At 39.5% G+C, this 22,041-nt stretch overlaps 1 protein-coding gene across 1 annotated transcript in view; it reads left to right on the top strand.

Moving 5' to 3' along the window:
* The window catches only part of LOC147028306 (polypeptide N-acetylgalactosaminyltransferase 12-like), a 57,848-nt gene that overhangs the window by 35,549 nt on the left and 258 nt on the right, over positions 1 to 22,041 (top strand). Inside the window, exons 7-11 of the mRNA XM_085878593.1 lie at positions 2,460 to 2,636; positions 5,210 to 5,341; positions 5,715 to 5,828; positions 7,641 to 7,796; positions 20,863 to 22,041. The exon at positions 20,863 to 22,041 is cut by the window's right edge and continues 258 nt beyond it. Of these exons, the coding sequence (XP_085734719.1) occupies positions 2,460 to 2,636; positions 5,210 to 5,341; positions 5,715 to 5,828; positions 7,641 to 7,796; positions 20,863 to 21,000 (717 nt within the window). The 3' untranslated portion in view covers positions 21,001 to 22,041. The remainder of the gene's footprint in view (positions 1 to 2,459; positions 2,637 to 5,209; positions 5,342 to 5,714; positions 5,829 to 7,640; positions 7,797 to 20,862) is intronic.

Here is a 22,041-nt window from a genome sequence, read left to right on the forward strand (position 1 = left end):
CACTGCAAGGTCACAAAATCTGTTTGGATTCTTACTTATTTGGTTAAATTTGGCTATGATTATGATCTCGATGCCAATGTCATAAATAAGTGAATGGACATCTTGAAAGCGTTCATTGAAAATGATACATCCAATGTACTTTATTTTGAGTCGATTTGCATCATTTTGATCAAATTCAGGGTCAAATTAGGATCAAATTTGACCTTGACCTTGAATTTATCACATGATCGAGATATCCAATCACCTCAAAACTGTAACTAAATGAATGAGCATCTTAATGGTATATGTGGCAATAAAAACCAATACATTTTATCAATAACTATCATTTTGGCAAAACTCTTGATACAATTTCGGTCAAGTTTAACGTTGACCTTGACCTTGACAGATGACCTTGATATCTAACGATCTTATAAGTATCACTAAACGAATGGGAGTCCTCAAATTAGTTAAAATGACACCTTAAAAGTGTTTCTTTGTTGTTTCTTTCCAAAATTAGGTCCATTTAAAGTTTTGCACCTGTACAATGTTGGCCATCTTGGATTTGAGGTCAAAACGAGGTTTCCCATGGGAGGATTCGGGTGGGGTTTTTTTTTCTGATAAGACATTATCGCCAATGAAGTCATTTCAGGTGAGAAAGTTTTGATAACATTTTTGTCCAACCTAAATCGTTCATTTGCTTAGACTACACTGGAGGAGGCTATTCAATGGCTTCCTTTTTCCTTCTCATGGCTCAAAGTGCAAGATCAGTTTTGTCCCTCGCCCCTCCGACAAGGCTGGAGACAGGAGACATTAAAATATGGACCGACTGACCAATCATCTGTCCATGTACTTTTATAAATATGTGATATTTCAAAAAAAATCGTTGAACATTTAACTTTCATATTGTAGATAGCTCTTCCTCATGATTTATTTCAACATGTTTAGCCGATGGCTGTGATTGGCTGAATTATGTAGCCATGGCAACCATTTCAGTACCTTGGCTTGTGTACGTGCTATTTCAAAAACCGTTCAAGATTTAGCTTTCATATTGCACAGATCTATTCATCATAGCACCCAAGCCTGGTGTTGGCTTGGTGGTTAAGGTGGCGGCTTGGGATCCTAGGGTCCTGAGTTCAGGCCCCGTTGGCCGCTGAATTAAAATACACCAGGAGGTTGACTCAGCCTGTCATCCTTCCGAGGTCGGCAAAATGAGCACCAGCATACTGGTAAGGGGGACATTTGGTCCCCCTTACTAGTAAGGGTAAGGGTAAGTAAGGGTAAGTAAGGATAAACATTTGGTAAGGTGGAAAGAGAGAAATCATAGCCAGCGTACATCAGCGGCATAGCCGCATCCCAACCAATGATGCAACCAGCAGCCAAAGGCTGCACTCGGTAAAGAGATATCATAGCACCCAAAATGTGGGGGATCAGAATCGTATGAATCCTGGTTGGAATCTTGCATCTTATTTTGTTCTGCATCATTGTCAGTGCATTGGGTGTGACTTTCGTAGCCTCAGTGTGTTTCATCCATCGTCTATTGCAGAGTAAAACATATCTTGTTTTTTATTTGTAGCACAAGGCTCAAAGTTCAGCATTGTAAGGGATATATTAAAATTATTTGTATTATTTTGTATGCAGTCCGTGGCTGCTGGTTGCATCATTGCTGTGAAGGTGGCTGTGCCACGGATGCTGTTCCCCTTGTTTCCAGTAAACTGGTACTCATTTTGCCGACCTCGGAAGGGTGACAGGCTGAGCCACCCCACCTGGTGCTATGTAATGGCACGACAGATGCTCAAACTCAAGACTTTAGGATCTTAAGACAGCCACTTCAACCATTAAGCCAACAGCAGGCTTATAAATGAAAATGAAGGGAAGGACTAAGAAGAAGAATGAGTGAAGTTCAGAGTAAAATGGAGCAGAAAAATTGCGGTCAGGGAAATCGGGTTACACCGCAGACAATTGTGATCACATATTTTCTTAAATCTTTATCGTAGAGGATGAGAGGGTTTTTTCTTTAGCAATGAGCAATGATACGGATGAAAAAGCTGCCCACCCCACACTCTCCTCCCCACCCCTGCTCACCCCCCCCCACACACACACACACACACACACACACACACACACACACACACACACACACACACACGTGAGACAGAACACAGGACTTTCAGACAAGACAAACAGTCACTGAGCTTTGGGGAAGTGCCGTCACTTCCCGGGACACTGGGTTGCAGCAATGTCAAACAATGGCACCGCATTTCTCACCGCACTTAGCAAGACATTTTCGAAGGAGGAATCTCCACCTCCCCTTGGTTGCCAAACTAGTTTGTCTCAATTTAAACTTTTTCCCCCCTCCCCTCCCTTCCATGTGCACTTAATATTGCAGATGGTCCATTAAGATAATCATTCTGAGGTTATAAGTCATTACAAAGGAGTACTCTTATGAATGTACCTTTCCTCATTGTACCGTTATGTGTCAGATCTGGCAATGTGGAGGAACTCTTGAGGTCCATCCATGCTCGCATGTTGGACATGTCTTCCCACGAAAGGCGCCATACTCCCGTAGCAACGCACTTGCCAACACAGTGCGTGCCGCAGAGGTCTGGATGGATGAATACAAGGAGATTTACTATCACCGGAACCCTCATGCTCGGAGAGTACGTACTTTCAGTGCTTTGTACTCGTTGTACTTTTACTTCATTTGATTGTCTTATAATTTGCCTGATAGTCTGAAAGGATGGTTCAGAGGTGGATGGAATCACAATGATGGAATGCACTAGCCTTTGAGCTTTGTCATCCTGGGTTCAATTCTCGACCTGATTATAAACTTTCGAATTGGGGCTTTGCTGTCAGCGTGTTGCACGAATGAGTGAACTGTCCATTACATAGGACACTGATCAGGAGATGGGTGTGCTCACATTGATTGCTGGTGGACGTTGATGCCACGGTGTCTTTCAATGAGGAGGCCGCCGGTTATTACTGGAACCCTGAACAAGTTCCAAATTCCTGCCCAAACTATGTACAAAGTCCAACCACTGAGTTGGAGTTGTGGTTTATTTTCGTTTCTAATTCATTTTTTTTATTCCTCCTTTAACTTTCTCAAAATTGTTGAAAGTTTTTAGTTTGTTTTATCTTCTTTCTTTCTTTTTTGAACTGCTTGTTTTCTTTCATGTTGGGTATATTTATTTCCATGCCAAAACTTTTTTCAAAGCTGATCACCAAATGTTGGCTTGCTGATTTTAAGAATATTGTAATAAGCAGAGGGAAATAAACGAATATAGTAGGGCAACTTAGCTAAATATAGCATAACAATTGTGCATTTTGTGAGGAAAGCACCAAATTTGGCACACGAGTAGCCTATCATATTATGAACAGATTTGGATATTGGGCCATCTCAAAATTGTTGATGGCAGTGGAAAATGGCTGCCACAGCCATCAGCGGCTGAATTTGAGATGGCCCAATATCCAAATCTGTTCATAATATGATAGGCTACTAGTGTGCCAAATTTGGTGCTTTCCTCACAAAATGCACAATTGTTATGCTAATTGCCCCACTATTATGGAATCTCTTGATCGCAGCTATCGAAGAGAGCAATAACCCAGTGCTAACTTAACCTGGAATGAAGCTCTCATTCCATAGTTTGAGAGTTGAGATGTAAGTAAGTTTGTATTTTTGCTTTATCGGGGTGGTTTGGGTTACTTATAAGGGTGACCGACCGACATGTGTCAACGACACTCGATCCCAAGCAATGGCGAGTTCATCGGAGTTGGGTCACCTGAGAACGTCACCCAAGGTGACTGGTGGACATCGTCTGAAGCTAAACATGAGGATGAAATGCATTTTCATCAAAGGTGATGAATGTTGCTGCAGTTGCTGTCTAGATGCATGTGAACGTGGAAATAAAGAAGCAAGGAAGTGAGGTTTCTTTTTCGAGAAGGAGTCGATAGAAGGGATGAGCGATGAGTTTTGTTACACCTTTGCAGATCTGAAATTTGGCCTTCAGGATTCGAGTTTCATAGGTACACACACAAACCAGCATGGTTAGGATTTTTTTTTAATTTTCTTTTGTTGATATTTATCTGTTGAGTTAAACAACTGCTGCAAATGGTAAACAAATTTTCTTCAATTAATTATCAAAGATCAAGGATCAGGCGATGGGGTGCCAGAGCCCCAAGTTGCATGCACAGCACATGTTGGTTTGTTCTGTGTTGATGTGCCTCCCACGAAGTGGAACACATGGTAAAGCCCATCTGAGTGTTATTCTCCCTTGAAGTTTTGAGCTGACTCGAGCGGTTTCTACAACCGTGAAGTTTCCTGTGGTCGATACATGACCGGCATGAAATGCAGACCAACTACAATGCAGAACTTGAGATACATTTTGAAAAATAATGTTATAGATAAGATTAAAAGTGGCATGTGCTTGATAAGCACCGTATTGCATGGAGTTGGGGGGGGGCAGCAATTTTTGCAAATGGTCATGTGGGGCTTGAGTAGAGACACTTCCTTGAGCATCTTCGAAGGCAAAGGTAAATATGAGGCGCCGCGAGGAGGAGCGATGTAAGAGCCACATCGGCAATTTGGGACTTAATGCCATATAGCACTATTTTAACCCTTCCCCTATCATCCGAGCCTATCATCGTCATATCATTAAAAAATGTCGCTTACATCACTCCTCGCCGGGCCTCATATACAAAGGCAGAATCAAATGGAATAAATGATGAGGCACGTCAAAGACGAATGCGAATGAACATCAGAGATTGGATGAGAATCAAGAATTATGGGGCGAGGGCAGCTGAGAATTGGGAATGCGAGCTCGTCATGATATCCTAGCACCAGGACAGCTACTCGATAGTGATTTGATTCACTTTTTTTTTTTAGCAATTCTGCAGGGGTGTGTGACGTGCGTCCTGATGTACCTGCAAAATAATAAATGAAATGAAGTGAAAAATCCAACCTCGGTGTCATAGAAGGCAAAACATGATGATTGTTGCAAGAAGAATATATAATCATTTGCAGTCAGATTTCATTTTTGCCGATGGAATTCCTGTCGGAGTACGTAAAGGTAAAAGAAAAACCTTCTGGAGAAATCCAATTAAGGATGGTGATTAAAGCGCAGCATTTCAAGTGTTTATTTCTGTTTCGCTTTCGACCGGAAACACTTTTGAGCTGTGATTTGATGCAGGTTTGCAGAAGCCCCCGTTAAAAAAAATGACGATGGTTTTGTCGCAGGAGCCCTACGGTGATATTTCCGAGCGAAGGATGATACGTGAGAAGTTGCAATGCAAGCCGTTCAGCTGGTATCTCATGAACGTGTTCCCAGAGATCCATATTCCCGACGATCAGCCTGGATACTTTGGAATGGTGGGGTCTTCATCATCCATTTACGATAGAGTAGAGTTTTTGTTCACCACTTGATCGCTCAAGGACATTCATCAATCGAGTACTAAATGATTGCTCTTTTCCCGGCGTAAGTGGTAGAATGTTGACAGGTGACAAACGTGGGCTGCGTCGGCTTCCATTCGTTATTTATTTATCATTTTTTTTATTTATAAATGTATTCATTTGAATTGCATGCAACATCAAGCGTACTCCTTTCCAGTTCTTTGAAAGCTAATACGCTAAACATTGAGAATTTCAATCGATTTTCACTGCAATTAAAATGTTGACTTTACACTTTTGACTTGAACCACCTGTTCCCCATCCCACCCTCCTTTCCGCCGCTGCGCTGGTACAGCTCATTAACCGAGGCTTTGAGAACATGTGCTTTGACTACAACCCACCTAATGAGTTCAAACTTGAAGGGAAAGAGATCATTCTGTACGTCTGCCATGGTCAAGGTTCCAACCAGGTGTGTGTGTAGATCCAGGTGTATGCTGTGGTATCCCTCTCACTGTTGTGCTTTCATCGAACGGTAAACACGTGTCTCATTAATTCATAGCGAGCAACATTTTTCATTCCTTTTTGCATTGCTAGTGCTTTTTCATAGATTCACTTCAGCCATAACAATCTCGGTATTTTCCGGCATAATTCACCTGTGCGAAATCCAATTTGTTCGAGATTCTTAATGAAGTTTGTTTATGGAAAAACATACTTTACCACCAAGTGAATTGTAATTGACAATGTAACAATGTTAAAAATTCACTCAGTCGTATCGGAAAATTTGCGAGTCATTTACACATCGATGAATCGCTACGTCATGGAGAAGATTCCCAGATCCAGGTATATCCCAAAAGGGTTGCACGTTCCAGCAATCATTGTTCATAAATTTCTTGCTTGATTTTTTTTCTCTTACCACTGTGAAAGAGAAAAGCTTGCTGTAGCAGTTCTTCCTCACTCCACCCTTTGTAGGGACCTGTTCTACATGGAGTGTGAAGTGCATTCCATAAATATGACCACCAATTCACTATATAATCTGCTCTGAGTATCTCCTGTTCATGAGAACAAACATGACCATCACTCTGTGACCACCAGTGCACAGGAAATCAACTAATGGTCTCTAGTCTTTCAGATCTGCCATCACCAGTTGAAGACACATGCTGTGACTTTGGATACATCATCATTCACACAATAGAAAATATTCAATTTTTCAACTGTGTGATTGGCAGGTATAGGCTGCGGGATTCTTTGGCTCTGTTAAAGCATAATCCAACAGAACGCATGGAGCTGCAATTGTTGAGAATATGGATTGCCCTTGTGGAAAGAAAAACATTTGCCATTGTATTAAATACTTTATTTCGTCTTGGCCAGACTTCCACCAAAGAGTATCCACATCCCAAAACGTTGCATCCCCATCACCTCTGCTGCACTTCTAGCTATTGACGAATGGACAGATGTTCTGCTGGCTTGCAAGTTCAACTGATGTGCCGTCACTCGTAACTCTGAGCAGGGGCCGATACTAATTGGACTACTAATTGGACACAATTAGAGTCAGGACTTGGTGAGCAGAGGCATCACTACCTGAGGTCATTTCTTGAAGTGTAATGAGGTAGTAAATGTGGATAAAAATCGGAATCCCCTTTTGTTTGGACCGGATCACAATGATGGATCGACCGACAACAAAAAAACACTGTTAAAGTGCTTTCTCAATTGAAAATTCAAACAAATTAGAGCTGCACAGGTGGTGTCGAGAAAGAGGCTAATGACAAATGGTTGAGTAGATATCGGTACATGAAAGGGACAAGCGAAACCAGCAGTCATTGCAAGCAAAAATTGGCATTATTGACTGCACGCAGCTGGTAATAAGGGGGGAGTGGGCAGGGGGGAGGGTGGGATGAGTAAGGACAAGAAGATGCATGGTTGTGAGTTTCGAGGGTTTGGGGAGGCACAGAGATTGCTACTTGTTAATAGGATTTATGTAAATTGCAGACACATGGTCACATGAATATGCTGGATATGAACCTTGACTCACGTCCAGCACACCTGACAACCATAAAGAACAAAGGAATGCAAATATGAATGAAGCAAGCGGCATATATGCTTCCATGGAACCTTCTATGCGCTCCACCGTCGACTCTCGTGTGCATCTTGCACGAGCTATAGAGTATAACAAAAAAAATGATGAAATACACGTGTATGCATTTGTCCATGTGCAATGGCACTGGATCGATGGTTTGCTTCATGTGTTCTATTTTTTTTCTTTCTGTTGTCAAACAATTTCCAGTTTTTTGAATACACCAAGATGCAAGAGATAAGATACAACTCCCGTGTGCCCGAGGGCTGTGCGTCTGTTGAGAGTGGCTCGAACCGTCTGACTATCCAGCTCTGCCGCAACGAAGGGGAGAGTGTGCCAGAAAACCAGCAATTTCTGTTTCGAGAGGTGCGTTAATATCGATACCAATGGATGTGGTGAAAGGTGGGATGGGATGGTGTGTTGGGGGTTGGGGGGAGGTTGTTAAAGACAGGAAGGAGGGAAGTTAACTTATTGAATATTTGGTGGAAGAAAAGATGAACAATAATTAAAATATAATGTTGTTTTGTTAAAGTGCAAATACATTTTTCTCTCTATCCTCTTAGTGGATGGTCCTCATTGGCTCATGGTATTGGTTTGAACAACCATCTTCTTTTTAACCTTTAATCCACGATTGCAAACGCCTCTCAATCAAATGACTATATAAAGACTAGCGAGAACATGCAATGGTTTGTATATTTTTCCTGGCCATGAATAGGTATCCTTTGGTGGGAATGTCAGCTTTATGAGAGTAACTGTAAACAAACTTATAACCACAGGCCTTTTTCAAAAGAAAAAAACAACCCACCAGCTTTTCTGAGATGATTGGTCTTTATCAGTGTGCGTTATGTCGCCTTTCCTCTGAAAATGAGAAGTTTAAAGGGATCATGGTTTAAAAAGGAATAAAATTCAACACATTTTAAAAAAACAAAATTATTATTATTCTTTAACAGCCACAAATATCCCCACGTTATTGTGGGGTTACCCGGGGAGAGTTTTGGCCCAAGTCTGATGAATCGGTTGGCCAGGCCTGACATTCTACGAAGGTTCGGACAGGAATTTGGAATTTCTTCATGGCCAAAGCTCGCCTCATCTTCATGAAGGACACTGAGGATCCTTAACATCCACCAACTAATGCCGGCAGACTGGCGACAGTTTAACGTCCCACCGAGGGACTGCATACACATTGATGAATCACTCTGCCTGTTAAACACCGGGATGACTTTATAGCTGGCTCAAGATTCAAACCCAGGTGAGATGACTTAGGAAGTGAGTCTGCGTCCCTCTAGGTCTAGGCCATCCTGTCAGCCCAATATATTTTTTATGAACTGTTGTCATTTTATCTTTTTGATGCTGAATTTGTATGTACAGTGGGATGTGAATGGTATTTTATCTCGTCATAACCTTGTAAGACACCTGAAAATGCTTATCTTTTTGAGAATGACCCATGTTGCTTATAGAATCTGAAAGGAGTTCCTTTGGTAGCTTGTACCTGTTGCTGTGTTTGAGCCTGGGGAGTAACTGATGAAATCTATTTTTCCGGCCTCTTCCCGACATCTTTTCCCTTTGTTCCTTTCACGCTTCTTTCTACTTTTCAGTTTTCTTTATTCATTCGAATTATTACTTTTTCTTTTATTTTATCTCCTCTGCTCTTTATTTCTCTTTCTCTATCTGTCTGTCTCGAAGAAGTGAGGTGTTTTTAATAACGTGGCGGTGAGGTGTTTTTAATAACGTGGCGGTGACGTGTTTTTAATAACGTGGCCATGATGTGTTTTTAATAAAGTGGGGGGTCAGGTGTTTTTAATAACGTGGCGGTGATGTGTTTTTAATAAAGTGGGGGTCAGGTGTTTTTAATAACGTGGAGGTGATGTGTTTTTAATAACGTGGGGGTCAGGTGTTTTTAATAACGTGGCGATGACATGTTTTTAATAACGTGGAGGTGACGTGTTTTTAATAAAGTGGGGGGTCAGGTGTTTTTAATAACGTGGCGGTGACATGTTTTTAATAAAGTGGGGGTCAGGTGTTTTTAATAACGTGGCGGTGATGTGTTTTTAATAAAGTGGGGGTCAGGTGTTTTTAATCACGTGGAGGTGACGTGTTTTTAATAACGTGGCGGTGATGTGTTTTTAATAAAGTGGGGGTCAGGTGTTTTTAATCACGTGGAGGTGACGTGTTTTTAATAACGTGGCGATGACGTGTTTTTAATAACGTGGTGGTGACGTGTTTTTAACAACGTGGCGGTGACGTGTTTTTAATAAAGTGGGGGTCAGGTGTTTTTAATAACGTGGGGGTGACGTGTTTTTAATAGTGGTGGTGACGTGTTTTTAATAAAGTGGGGGTGACGTGTTTTTAATAACGTGGAGGTGACATGTTATTAATAACGTGGGGGTGAGGTGTTTTTAATAACGTGGCGGTGACGTGTTTTTAATAACGTGGCGGTGACGTGTTTTTAATAACGTGGCGGTGACGTGTTTTTAATAACGTGGCGGTGACGTGTTTTTAATAATGTGGCGGTGACGTGTTTTTAATAACGTGGAGGTGACGTGTTTTTAATAACGTGGCGGTGACGTGTTTTTAATAACATGGCGGTGACGTGTTTTTAATAATGTGGCGGTGACGTGTTTTTAATAACGTGGAGGTGACGTGTTTTTAAGAAAATGGCGGTCAGGTGTTTTTAATAATGTGGCGGTGATGTGTTTTTAATAATGTGGCGGTGACATGTTTTTAATAACGTGGCGATGACGTGTTTTTAATAACGTGGTGATGATGTGTTTTTAATAACGTGGCGATGACGTGTTTTTAATAACGTGGAGGTGACGTGTTTTTAATAAAGTGGGGGGTCAGGTGTTTTTAATAACGTGGCGGTGACATGTTTTTAATAAAGTGGGGGTCAGGTGTTTTTAATAACGTGGCGGTGATGTGTTTTTAATAATGTGGGGGGGTCAGGTGTTTTTCATAACGTGGCGGTGACATGTTTTTAATAAAGTGGGGGTCAGGTGTTTTTAATAACGTGGCGGTGATGTGTTTTTAATAACGTGGAGGTGACGTGTTTTTAATAACGTGGGGGGTCAGGTGTTTTTCATAACGTGGCGGTGACATGTTTTTAATAAAGTGGGGGTCAGGTGTTTTTAATAACGTGGCGGTGTCGTGTTTTTAATAAAGTGGGGGTCAGGTGTTTTTAATCACATGGAGGTGATGTGTTTTTAATAAAGTGGGGGTCAGGTGTTTTTAATAACGTGGAGGTGATGTGTTTTTAATAGCGTGGGGGTCAGGTGTTTTTAATAAGGTGGCGATGACGTGTTTTTAATAACGTGGAGGTGACGTGTTTTTAATAAAGTGGGGGGTCAGGTGTTTTTAATAACGTGGTGGTGACATGTTTTTAATAAAGTGGGGGTCAGGTGTTTTTAATAACGTGGCGGTGATGTGTTTTTAATAAACTGGGAGTCAGGTGTTTTTAATAACGTGGCGGTGATGTGTTTTTAATAAAGTGGCGGTCAGGTGTTTTTCATAACATAGCGGTGATGTGTTTTTAATAATGTGGTGGTGAGGTGTTTTTAATAAAGTGGTGGTGATGTGTTTTTAATAAAGTGGCGGTGACGTGTTTTTAATAAAGTGGCAGTGACGTGTTTTAAATAAAGTGGCGGTGACGTGTTTTTAATAAAGTGGCGGTGATGTGTTTTTAATAAAGTGGGGGTGAGGTGTTTTTAATAAAGTGGGGGTGACGTGTTTTTAATAAAGTGGGGGTGAGGTGTTTTTAATAAAGTCGGGGTCAGGTGTTTTTAATAACGTGGCGCTGACGTGTTTTTAATAACGTGGTGGTGAGGTATTTTTATTAATGTTGCGGTGACATGTTTTTAATAAAGTGGAGGTGAGGTGTTTTTAATAACGCTGCGGTGACGTGTTTTTAATAAAGTAGCGGTGAGGTGTTTTTAATAACGCTGCGGTGATGTGTTTTTAATAATGTGGCAGTGAGGTGGTTTTAAAAATGTGGCTGTGAATTGTTTTAATAATGTGGCAGTGAGGTGGTTTTAAAAATATGGCGGTGAGGTGTTTTTAATAACATTGCAGTGATGTGTTTTTAATAATGCTGCTGTGATGTGTTTTTAATAATGTGGCAGTGAGGTGGTTTTAAAAATGTGGCGGTGAATTGTTTTAATAATGTGGCAGTGGTTTGTTTTTAATAACGTTGCGGTGATGTGTTTTTAATAATGTGGCAGTGAGGTGGTTTTAATATTGTGGCGGTGAATTGTTTTGATAATGTGGCAGTGTGGTGTTTCTAAGCACATTGCGGTGATGTGTTTTTAATAACGTGGTGGTGAGGTGTTTTTAATAACGCTGCGGTGATGTGTTTTTAATCATGTGGCAGTGAGGTGGTTTTAAAAATGTGGGGGAGATGTTTTTAATAACATTGCGGTGATGTATTTTTAATAATGTGGTGTTGAGGTGTTTTTAATAACATTGCAGTGATGTGTTTTTAATAATGTGGTGGTGAGGTGTTTTTAATAACGCTGCTGTGATGTGTTTTTAATAATGTGGCAGTGAGGTGGTTTTAAAAATGTGGCGGTGAATTGTTTTAATAATGTGGCAGTGGTTTGTTTTTAATAACATTGCGGTGATGTGTTTTTAATAATGTGGCAGTGAGGTGGTTTTAATAATGTGGCGGTGAATTGTTTTGATAATGTGGCAGTGTGGTGTTTCTCAGCACATTGCGGTGATGTGTTTTTAATAATGTGGTGGTGAGGTGTTTTTAATGACGCTGCGGTGATATGTTTTTAATCATGTGGCAGTGAGGTGGTTTTAAAAATGTGGCGGAGATGTTTTTAATAACATTGCGGTGATGTATTTTTAATAATGTGGTGGTGTGGTGTTTTTAATAACGTTGCGGTGATGTGTTTTTAATAACGCTGCGGTGATGTGTTTTTAATCATGTGGCAGTGAGGTGTTTTTAATAACGCTGCGGTGATGTGTTTTTAATCATGTGGCAGTGAGGTGGTTTTAAAAATCTGGTGGTGAATTGTTTTAATAATGTGGCAGTGATTTGTTTTTAATTACGTTGCGGTGATGTGTTTTTAATAATGTGGCAGTGAGGTGGTTTTAATAATGTGGGGATGAGGTGTTTTTAATAACATTGCGGTGATGTGTTTTTAATAATGTGGTCGTGAGGTGTTTTTAATAATGTGGCGGTGAGGTGTTTTTAATAATGTCGTGGTGAGGTGTTTTTAATAACGCTGCTGTGATGTATTTTTAATAATGTGGCAGTGAGGTGGTTTTAAAAATGTGGCGGTGAATTGTTTTAATAATGTGGCAGTGGTTTGTTTTTAATAACGTTGCGGTATTGCGTTTTTAATAATGTGGCAGTGAGGTGGTTTTATAAATGTGGCGGAGATGTTTTTAATAACGCTGCGGTGATGTGTTTTTAATAATGTGCAGTGAGGTGGTTTTAAAAATGTGGCGGCGAATTGTTTTAATAATGTGGCAGTGAGGTGTTTTTAATAACGTTGCGGTGATGTGTTTTTAATAATGTGGCAGTGAGGTGGTTTTAAAAATGTGGCGGTGAATTGTTTTAATAATGTGGCAGTGGTTTGTTTTTAATAACGTTGCGGTGATGTGTTTTTAATAATGTGGCAGTGAGGTGGTTTTAATAATGTGGCGGTGAATTGTTTTGATAATGTGGCAGTGTGGTGTTTCTAAGCACATTGCGGTGATGTGTTTTTAATAATGTGGTGGTGAGGTGTTTTTAATAACGCTGCGGTGATGTTTTTAATCATGTGGCAGTGAGGTGGTTTTAAAAATGTGGCGGAGATGTTTTTAATAACATTGCGGTGATGTATTTTTAATAATGTGGCGGTGAGGTGTTTTTAATAACATTGCAGTGATGTGTTTTTAATAATGTGGTGGTGAGGTGTTTTTAATAACACTGCTGTGATGTGTTTTTAATAATGTGGCAGTGAGGTGGTTTTAAAAATGTGGCGGTGAATTGTTTTAATAATGTGGCAGTGGTTTGTTTTTAATAACGTTGCGGTGATGTGTTTTTAATAATGTGGCAGTGAGGTGGTTTTAATAATGTGGCGGTGAATTGTTTTGATAATGTGGCAGTGTGGTGTTTCTCAGCACATTGCGGTGATGTGTTTTTAATAATGTGGTGGTGAGGTGTTTTTAATAACGCTGCGGTGATATGTTTTTAATCATGTGGCAGTGAGGTGGTTTTAAAAATGTGGCGGAGATGTTTTTAATAACATTGCGGTGATGTATTTTTAATAATGTGGTGGTGTGGTGTTTTTAATAACGTTGCGGTGATGTGTTTTTAATAACGCTGCGGTGATGTGTTTTTAATCATGTGGCAGTGAGGTGGTTTTAAAAATCTGGTGGTGAATTGTTTTAATAATGTGGAAGTGATTTGTTTTTAATTACGTTGCGGTGATGTGTTTTTAATAATGTGGCAGTGAGGTGGTTTTAATAATGTGGGGATGAGGTGTTTTTAATAACATTGCGGTGAGGTGTTTTTAATAATGTGGTGGTGAGGTGTTTTTAATAATGTGGCGGTGAGGTGTTTTTAATAATGTGGTGGTGAGGTGATTTTAATAACGCTGCTGTGATGTATTTTTAATAATGTGGCAGTGAGGTGGTTTTAAAAATGTGGCGGTGAATTGTTTTAATAATGTGGCAGTGGTTTGTTTTTAATAACGTTGCGGTGATGTGTTTTTAATAATGTGGCAGTGAGGTGGTTTTATAAATGTGGCGGAGATGTTTTTAATAACGCTGCGGTGATGTGTTTTTAATAATGTGCAGTGAGGTGGTTTTAAAAATGTGGCGGCGAATTGTTTTAATAATGTGGCAGTGAGTTGGTTTTAAAAATGTGGTGGTGAATTGTTTTAATAATGTGGCAGTGAGGTGTTTTTAATAACGTTGCGGTGATGTGTTTTTAATAATGTGGCAGTGAGGTGGTTTTAAAAATGTGGCGGTGAATTGTTTTAATAATGTGGCAGTGGTTTGTTTTTAATAACGTTGCGCTGATGTGTTTTTAATAATGTGGCAGTGAGGTGGTTTTAATAATGTGGCGGTGAATTGTTTTGATAATGTGGCAGTGTGGTGTTTCTAAGCACATTGCGGTGATGTGTTTTTAATAATGTGGTGGTGAGGTGTTTTTAATAACGCTGCGGTGATGTGTTTTTAATCATGTGGCAGTGAGGTGGTTTTAAAAATGTGGCGGAGATGTTTTTAATAACATTGCGGTGATGTATTTTTAATAATGTGGAGGTGAGGTGTTTTTAATAACATTGCAGTGATGTGTTTTTAATAATGTGGTGGTGAGGTGTTTTTAATAACGCTGCTGTGATGTGTTTTTAATAATGTGGCAGTGAGGTGGTTTTAAAAATGTGGCGGTGAATTGTTTTAATAATGTGGCAGTGGTTTGTTTTTTAATAACGTTGTGGTGATGTGTTTTTAATAATGTGGCAGTGAGGTGGTTTTAATAATGTGGCGGTGAATTGTTTTGATAATGTGGCAGTGTGGTGTTTCTAAGCACATTGCGGTGATGTGTTTTTAATAATGTGGTGGTGAGGTGTTTTTAATAATGCTGCGGTGATATGTTTTTAATCATGTGGCAGTGAGGTGGTTTTAAAAATGTGGCGGAGATGTTTTTAATAACATTGCGGTGATGTATTTTTAATAATGTGGTGGTGTGGTGTTTTTAATAACGTTGCGGTGATGTGTTTTTAATAACGTTGCGGTGATGTGTTTTTAATAACGCTGCGGTGATGTGTTTTTAATCATGTGGCAGTGAGGTGTTTTTAATAACGCTGCGGTGATGTGTTTTTAATCATGTGGCAGTGAGGTGGTTTTAAAAATCTGGTGGTGAATTGTTTTCATAATGTGGCAGTGATTTGTTTTTAATTACGTTGCGGTGATGTGTTTTTCATAATGTGGAAGTGAGGTGGTTTTAATAATGTGGGGATGAGGTGTTTTTAATAACATTGCGGTGATGTGTTTTTAATAATGTGGTGGTGAGGTGTTTTTAATAATGTGGCGGTGAGGTGTTTTAATATTGTGGTGGTGAGGTGTTTTTAATAACGCTGCTGTGATGTATTTTTAATAATGTGGCAGTGAGGTGGTTTTAAAAATGTGGCGGTGAATTGTTTTAATAATGTGGCAGTGGTTTGTTTTTAATAACGTTGCGGTGATGTTTTTAATAATGTGGCAGTGAGGTGGTTTTATAAATGTGACGGAGATGTTTTTAATAACGCTGCGGTGATGTGTTTTTAATAATGTGCAGTGAGGTGGTTTTAAAAATGTGGCGGCGAATTGTTTTAATAATGTGGCAGTGAGTTGGTTTTAAAAATGTGGTGGTGAATTGTTTTAATAATGTGGCAGTGAGGTGTTTTTAATAACGTTGCGGTGATGTGTTTTTAATAATGTGGCAGTGAGTTGGTTTTTAATAATGTGGCAGTGAGTTGGTTTTAAAAATGTGGTGGTGAATTGTTTTAATAATGTGGCAGTGTGCTGTTTTTAATAACGTTACGGTGATGTGTTTTTAATGTGGCAGTGAGGTGGTTTTAAAAATGTGGGGATGAGGTGGTTTTAATAATGTGGGGATGAGGTGTTTTTAATAATGTGGCAGTGAGGTGGTTTTAAAAATGTGGTGGTGAGGTTTTTTCAATAACATTGCGGTGATGTGTTTTTAATAATGTGGTGGTGAGGTGTTTTTAATAATGTGGTGGTGAGGTGTTTTTAATAATGTGGTGGTGAGGTGTTTTTAATAATGTGGCAGTGAGGTGGTTTTAATAACATTGCGGTGATGTGTTTTTAATAATGTGGCGGTGAGGTGTTTTTAATAACATTGCGGTGATGTGTTCTTAATAATGTGGTGAGGTGTTTTTAATAATGTGGCGGTGAGGTGTTTTTATAATATTGCGGTGATGTGTTTTTAATAATGTGGTGGTGAGGTGTTTTTAATGACATTGCGGTGATGTGTTTTTCATAAAGTGGTGGTGAGGTGTTTTTAATGACATTGCGGTGATGTGTTTTTAATAATGTGGTGGTGAGGTGTTTTTAATAACGTTGCGGTGATGTGTTTTTAATAATGTGGCGGTAAGGTGTTTTTAATAATGTGGGGATGAGGTGTTTTTAATAATGTGGGGATGAGGTGTTTTTAATAATGTGGCAGTGAGGTGGTTTTAAAAATGTGGCGGTGATGTGTTTTTAATAATGTGGCAGTGAGTTGGTTTTAAAAATGTGGTGGTGAATTGTTTTAATAATGTGGCAGTGTGGTGTTTTTAATAACGTTGCGGTGATGTGTTTTTAATGTGGCAGTGAGGTGGTTTTAAAAATGTGGTGGTGAATTGTTTTAATAATGTGGCAGTGTGGTGTTTTTAATAACGTTGCGGTGATGTGTTTTTAATGTGGCAGTGAGGTGGTTTTAAAAATGTGGAGGTGAGGTGTTTTTAATAATGTGGCATTGAGGTGTTTTTAATAATGTGGCGGTGAGGTGTTTTTAATAATGTGGCGGTGAGGTGTTTTTAAAAATGTTGCGGTGAGGTGTTTTTAATAATGTGGCGGTGAGGTGTTTTTAAAAATGTGGCGGTGAGGTGTTTTTAATAATGTGGGGATGAGGTGTTTTTAATAATGTGGCGGTGAGGTATTTTTAATAATGTGGCGGTGAGGTGGTTTTAAAAATGTGGAGGTGAGGTGTTTTTAATAATGTGGCGGTGAGGTGTTTTTAATAATGTGGCGGTGAGGTGTTTTTAATAATGTGTCGGTGAGGTGTTTTTAAAAATGTGGCGGTGAGGTGTTTTTAAAAATGTGGCGGTGAGGTGTTTTTAATAATGTGGTGGTGAGGTGTTTTTAAAAATGTGGCGGTGAGGTGTTTTTAATAATGTGGCGGTGAGGTGTTTTTATAACATTGCGGTGATGTTTTTCATAATATGGTGGTGAGGTGTTTTTAATGACATTGGGTGATGTGTTTTTAATAATGTGGTGGTGAGGTGTTTTTAATAATGTGGGGATGAGGTGTTTTTAATAATGTGGCAGTGAGGTGGTTTTAAAAATGTGGGGATGAGGTGTTTTTAATAATGTGGCGGTGAGGTGTTTTTAATAACATTGCGGTGATGTGTTTTTAATAATGTGGTGGTGAGGTGTTTTTAATAATGTGGTGGTGAGGTGTTTTTAATAATGTGGGGATGAGGTGTTTTTAATAATGTGGTGGTTAGGTGTTTTTAATAATGTGGGGATGAGGTGTTTTTAATAATGTGGCGGTGAGGTGTTTTTAATAATTATGCGGTGAGGTGTTTTTAATAACATTGCGGTGAGGTGTTTTTAATAACATTGCGGTGAGGTTTTTTTAATAATGTGGTGATGAGGTGTTTTTAATAATGTGGTGGTGAGTTGTTTTTAATAATGTGGCAGTGATGTGGTTTTAAAAATGTGGGGATGAGGTGTTTTTAATAATGTGGGGATGAGGTGTTTTTAATAATGTGGGGATGAGGTGTTTTTAATAATGTGGCAGTGAGGTGGTTTTAAAAATGTGGGGATGAGGTGTTTTTAATAATGTGGCGGTGAGGTGTTTTTAATAACATTGCGGTGATGTGTTTTTAATAATGTGGTGGTGAGGTGTTTTTAATAATGTGGGGATGAGGTGTTTTTAATAATGTGGCGGTGAGGTGTTTTTAATAACGTGGCGGTGATGTGTTTTTAATAAAGTGGGGGTCAGGTGTTTTTAATAACGTGGAGGTGATGTGTTTTTAATAACGTGGGGGTCAGGTGTTTTTAATAACGTGGCGATGACATGTTTTTAATAACGTGGAGTTTGGTATATGTGAGTACAACGCTAAAGTACGCTATCATACGTCGTAGTAAGTAGAGTACGTCAAGAAATTTTAAACATGTTCAAAATTTTATGACGTACTCGGTGTATGACACACGTTCCGCATGCGATGGGGATAAGTTGTACACACGATATACGGACGCTTACACACGTCCACAAAGGCTACTTATAAGCTACTCATAAGTCGAAACACGTCGCAGTAATGTCTTTTTTACGCGAAACTTATTTCTAACTTATGTTTGACGTGCTTTGAACCAATTCTTTACGTAGTCCCAACACACATCGACGTATGTAGATGTATTCCAATGACGTCTTCCGGTCGACAAAAAAAAAAAATGAACGTGTTTCTAGCTTACAACTGCCATATAAAGACGTGTTCCCAGCGAGTTTGGGAATTGGTATATAAAAATGCTGCTCATAAAAGGGGAACCCAACAGTGTTTTCGAGTCCTTTTTGAGTCGATGTCCATGTCAGCAGGAACAGTATCAGTATTAGTAGTTTGTTCATGTTGGCAGTAGTAGGTGAGTGTGAGGGGGAGGGTGTGAGTTATGATGGATCGTCCTTGCGTTTAACGATTTAAATGATAAACTCAACGATTTAAATGGCTGCATCTCCACTATTGAAAGTAGACGCTTGCGCTCAACAATTGGATTTTTTTTACACTCAACGACTTTTAAACGGTACCACTCAGCTATTTTCATTGTTTACAATGAACGATTTAAATTGCTGTCACTCGCCTTTGTTTTTTGACGCTGGGGTTTGGAAATTTGAAGCGTTTCTTCTGAACGTGTTAAAACGCTCAAACTCGACTATTTTAAATAGACGCTGCCAATGGACAATTGGAATCATAGCCAAGCTAGACATCGAAGTGTGAACATCCTCGTCATGCCGAAGAAAAGTTTGAAGAATGCTGCAAATAAGTGTCCTGGCCGTGGCCGTGGACGCTGACGCAAGGACGATCCATTATACCGACGTCTTTCAGCCTATGAGTAACTTAAAAGTAACGTCTGTTGATGTGTGGCAACGATCGCGTAACGTGCCAACAACACGTTAATCATAGGTTAGAAATAAGTTTCGGGTACGCTAAACATTACCTCGGCGTGTCTCAACTTATGATTAACTTACAAGTAGCATGTGTTGACGTCTGTCAACGATCGCAGACCGTGCATACAACTTGTGGCCAGCGTAGCGGAACGTGTGAGTCATACGCCGGCATACGTCGTGAAATTTCAAGCATGAAAAAATTTGAGGACAACCAAAAAGTACAACGTTTAAAGCCAGCGTACAACGACGTATGGCAGTGTTTTTCAGCGTGCTCTCAATGTTATCAAAACTTACCCATAACGTATTCAACGTGTGCCAGCGTTTTATAAAAAAAAATCAAAAATCGGCATACGTTGGCTAAAATGTCAAGGTGTCACCGGGCCTTAAGCAAACAAACCGTGCTTTCCCATTGTCTCGGTTTGCTCTCATGCATTTGATTTTTTCATTTGTTTATTTTCATATCTTTTACATTTATTTATGTTTTCATTTCCAGATGCTTTCTGATTCTGTGACTTATTTTTGTCCTGGAGTATCAGCTTTGATGTCCATCAGCACACAAAATTAGCGTGCTTCCCCATTGTTTTGGGTCGCTCACCTGCATTTTTTTTCATTCATTTATATTTTCATTTATGGATGTTGTCCGACATTTCTGTGATTTTTTTTTTCTGGTGTATCGACTTCGATGTCCATCGGAATGCAAAATTTCAGCCTTCTCCGTCACCCTTAAGCTACTGATCTTTAATATCGATCAGTGAGTCAGTCTGGTTTGAAAGAGCTTTTTTATCAACAGTATATACCTATCTTTTTGTTTTTGGAGTTTGTGTTCATTGAATTATTTTTTTGTTTTGTTTGTGAAAAAGGCATTTTGACATTTTCCAGGCTTATGCATGGTTAAGCATGATGAGTCAATCATGTAAAAGTGTGACTCTATCTTCATGCCAAACTTGCTTTAATTTCCAAAAAGATCAGAAATCCACAAAACTTTCTGACTCTTTTTATTTCATTTTATCTGTCAAACCTCTGTGCCTTACATGAGACACCTTTTGCTTCTTGTGCACCTCTGCATATTTTAGTACAGTAGATTACGAGAAAGCTGGGATGTTGCGATCACTGAAAATTCGAGATTAATTTTTCAAATATACACACAGTGTATCCCAAATCCCTTATTGGGGTTTATACTCTAACATGAGCCTTGACCATAGCACTACTTTGGGGAAATTGTAAAGGCAATGAACACGTGGGTGTTTTGCACAGATATTTCCTCCAGGGGGCAGAGCAACATACTTTTGCACTCAATACTTTTTGCTTTTGCCTGCTTCGATGGACTCTTTATGCCTTTAAAAAATCGTTTTATTTACGTGAGGCCATCCCTATGCACACAGTATTCAGGATTTTGAGTGGTGCAGGTTGTCACATGAGAGTTCAATAACGATGAGAGTTGATGATAAAAATTAATTTGTTCATCAAAATATTTATGCATATTGCAGTGGGAAAATGAAGAGCAAATAGTTTTTTTTTTTTTGTTTTTTTTTAAATTGCACTAACTTTGCACATCTTTCTGTACCTTTTTAGGATGGCTCGTTCTTCCACGTAAAGAACAAGATGTGTGTACAGGCCATGCAGGAATCAGTCGGGGGTGTTGCTGAACCCCGATTGGAAGCCTGCGATGGCAGTAAATACCAAAGTTGGGTCTTTCAGGACCGCACCTAACCAACTCCTTCCCACCAGACTGCACACTGGCTGATACCTTCAGGCCCATTTCAGTTTGGGCCCTGTTTTGATGAGCTTTGATAAGGGCAGGAAGAATAACAGATTGGTCTCTGAATAAGTTATGTGTGTCCAAATATGCCACCCTTTATGGATGAGAATGATTGAAATGAAGGAGGGATCAGCTCATTCACTTCATTGCTAAGATGTGCATTTCTATGAGGGACGCAGCTTTTCTTTTATTATTACCTCCGCCACCGAAGGTGAAGGAGTTTATGTTTTCACCCCTCTTTGTCTGTTTGTTTGATTGTGTGCAGGATATCTCAAAAAGTTGTGGACGAATCCGGATGAAATTTTGTGGACAGGTTCAGTGTGTGACAAGGACAAACTGATTAGATTTTGTGAAGGTCCGGATCCGGATCCGACCACGAGAATTTTTTCAGTGATTCTTCACCATTCAGAGATCAGGCCAAAAATGATACATAGCACGATATCTTAAAAAGTTGTCGACGAATTCAGACGAAACTTGGTGGACATGTTGATGTGTGAGGAGGAAGAATTGATTCAATTTTGATGAAGATCTGAATCTGGATCTGATAATTTTAAAAGCGATTCTTCACCATTGAGACATAGGGCTATACCGATATATTGCACGGTATCTCAAAAAATTGGACAGATTCAGAAGAAACTTGGTGGACAGGTTGGATGTGTGGCAAGGCCGAAATTATTTTATTTTGGTGAAAATCCGAATCTGGATATGAGAATTATTTAATTTCCAAGGTGATTCTTCACCATTGAGAGATTGGGCCAAAAACGACAAAGTGCTGAAAAGCATGATATTTCAAAAATGTAATGGGCACAATATGTTCTCATGGATAAGGCATTGCGTGGCGGAGATATGTACTCCACCGAGTGCACTTCTAGTTTTATCTATCAAACCTCTTTGCCTTCAAGAAACACCTGTTGCTTTTATGTACACCTCTGCATATTTGAGAAGATTAAGAGAAAGGTAGGATGTTAAGATCACAGAAAATTCGAGATTAA

Source organism: Eptatretus burgeri, chromosome 4 (assembly GCF_056783735.1).
Source record: "Eptatretus burgeri isolate ZD-2024b chromosome 4, Ebu_testis_v1, whole genome shotgun sequence".
Lineage (NCBI taxonomy): Eukaryota > Metazoa > Chordata > Myxini > Myxiniformes > Myxinidae > Eptatretus > Eptatretus burgeri.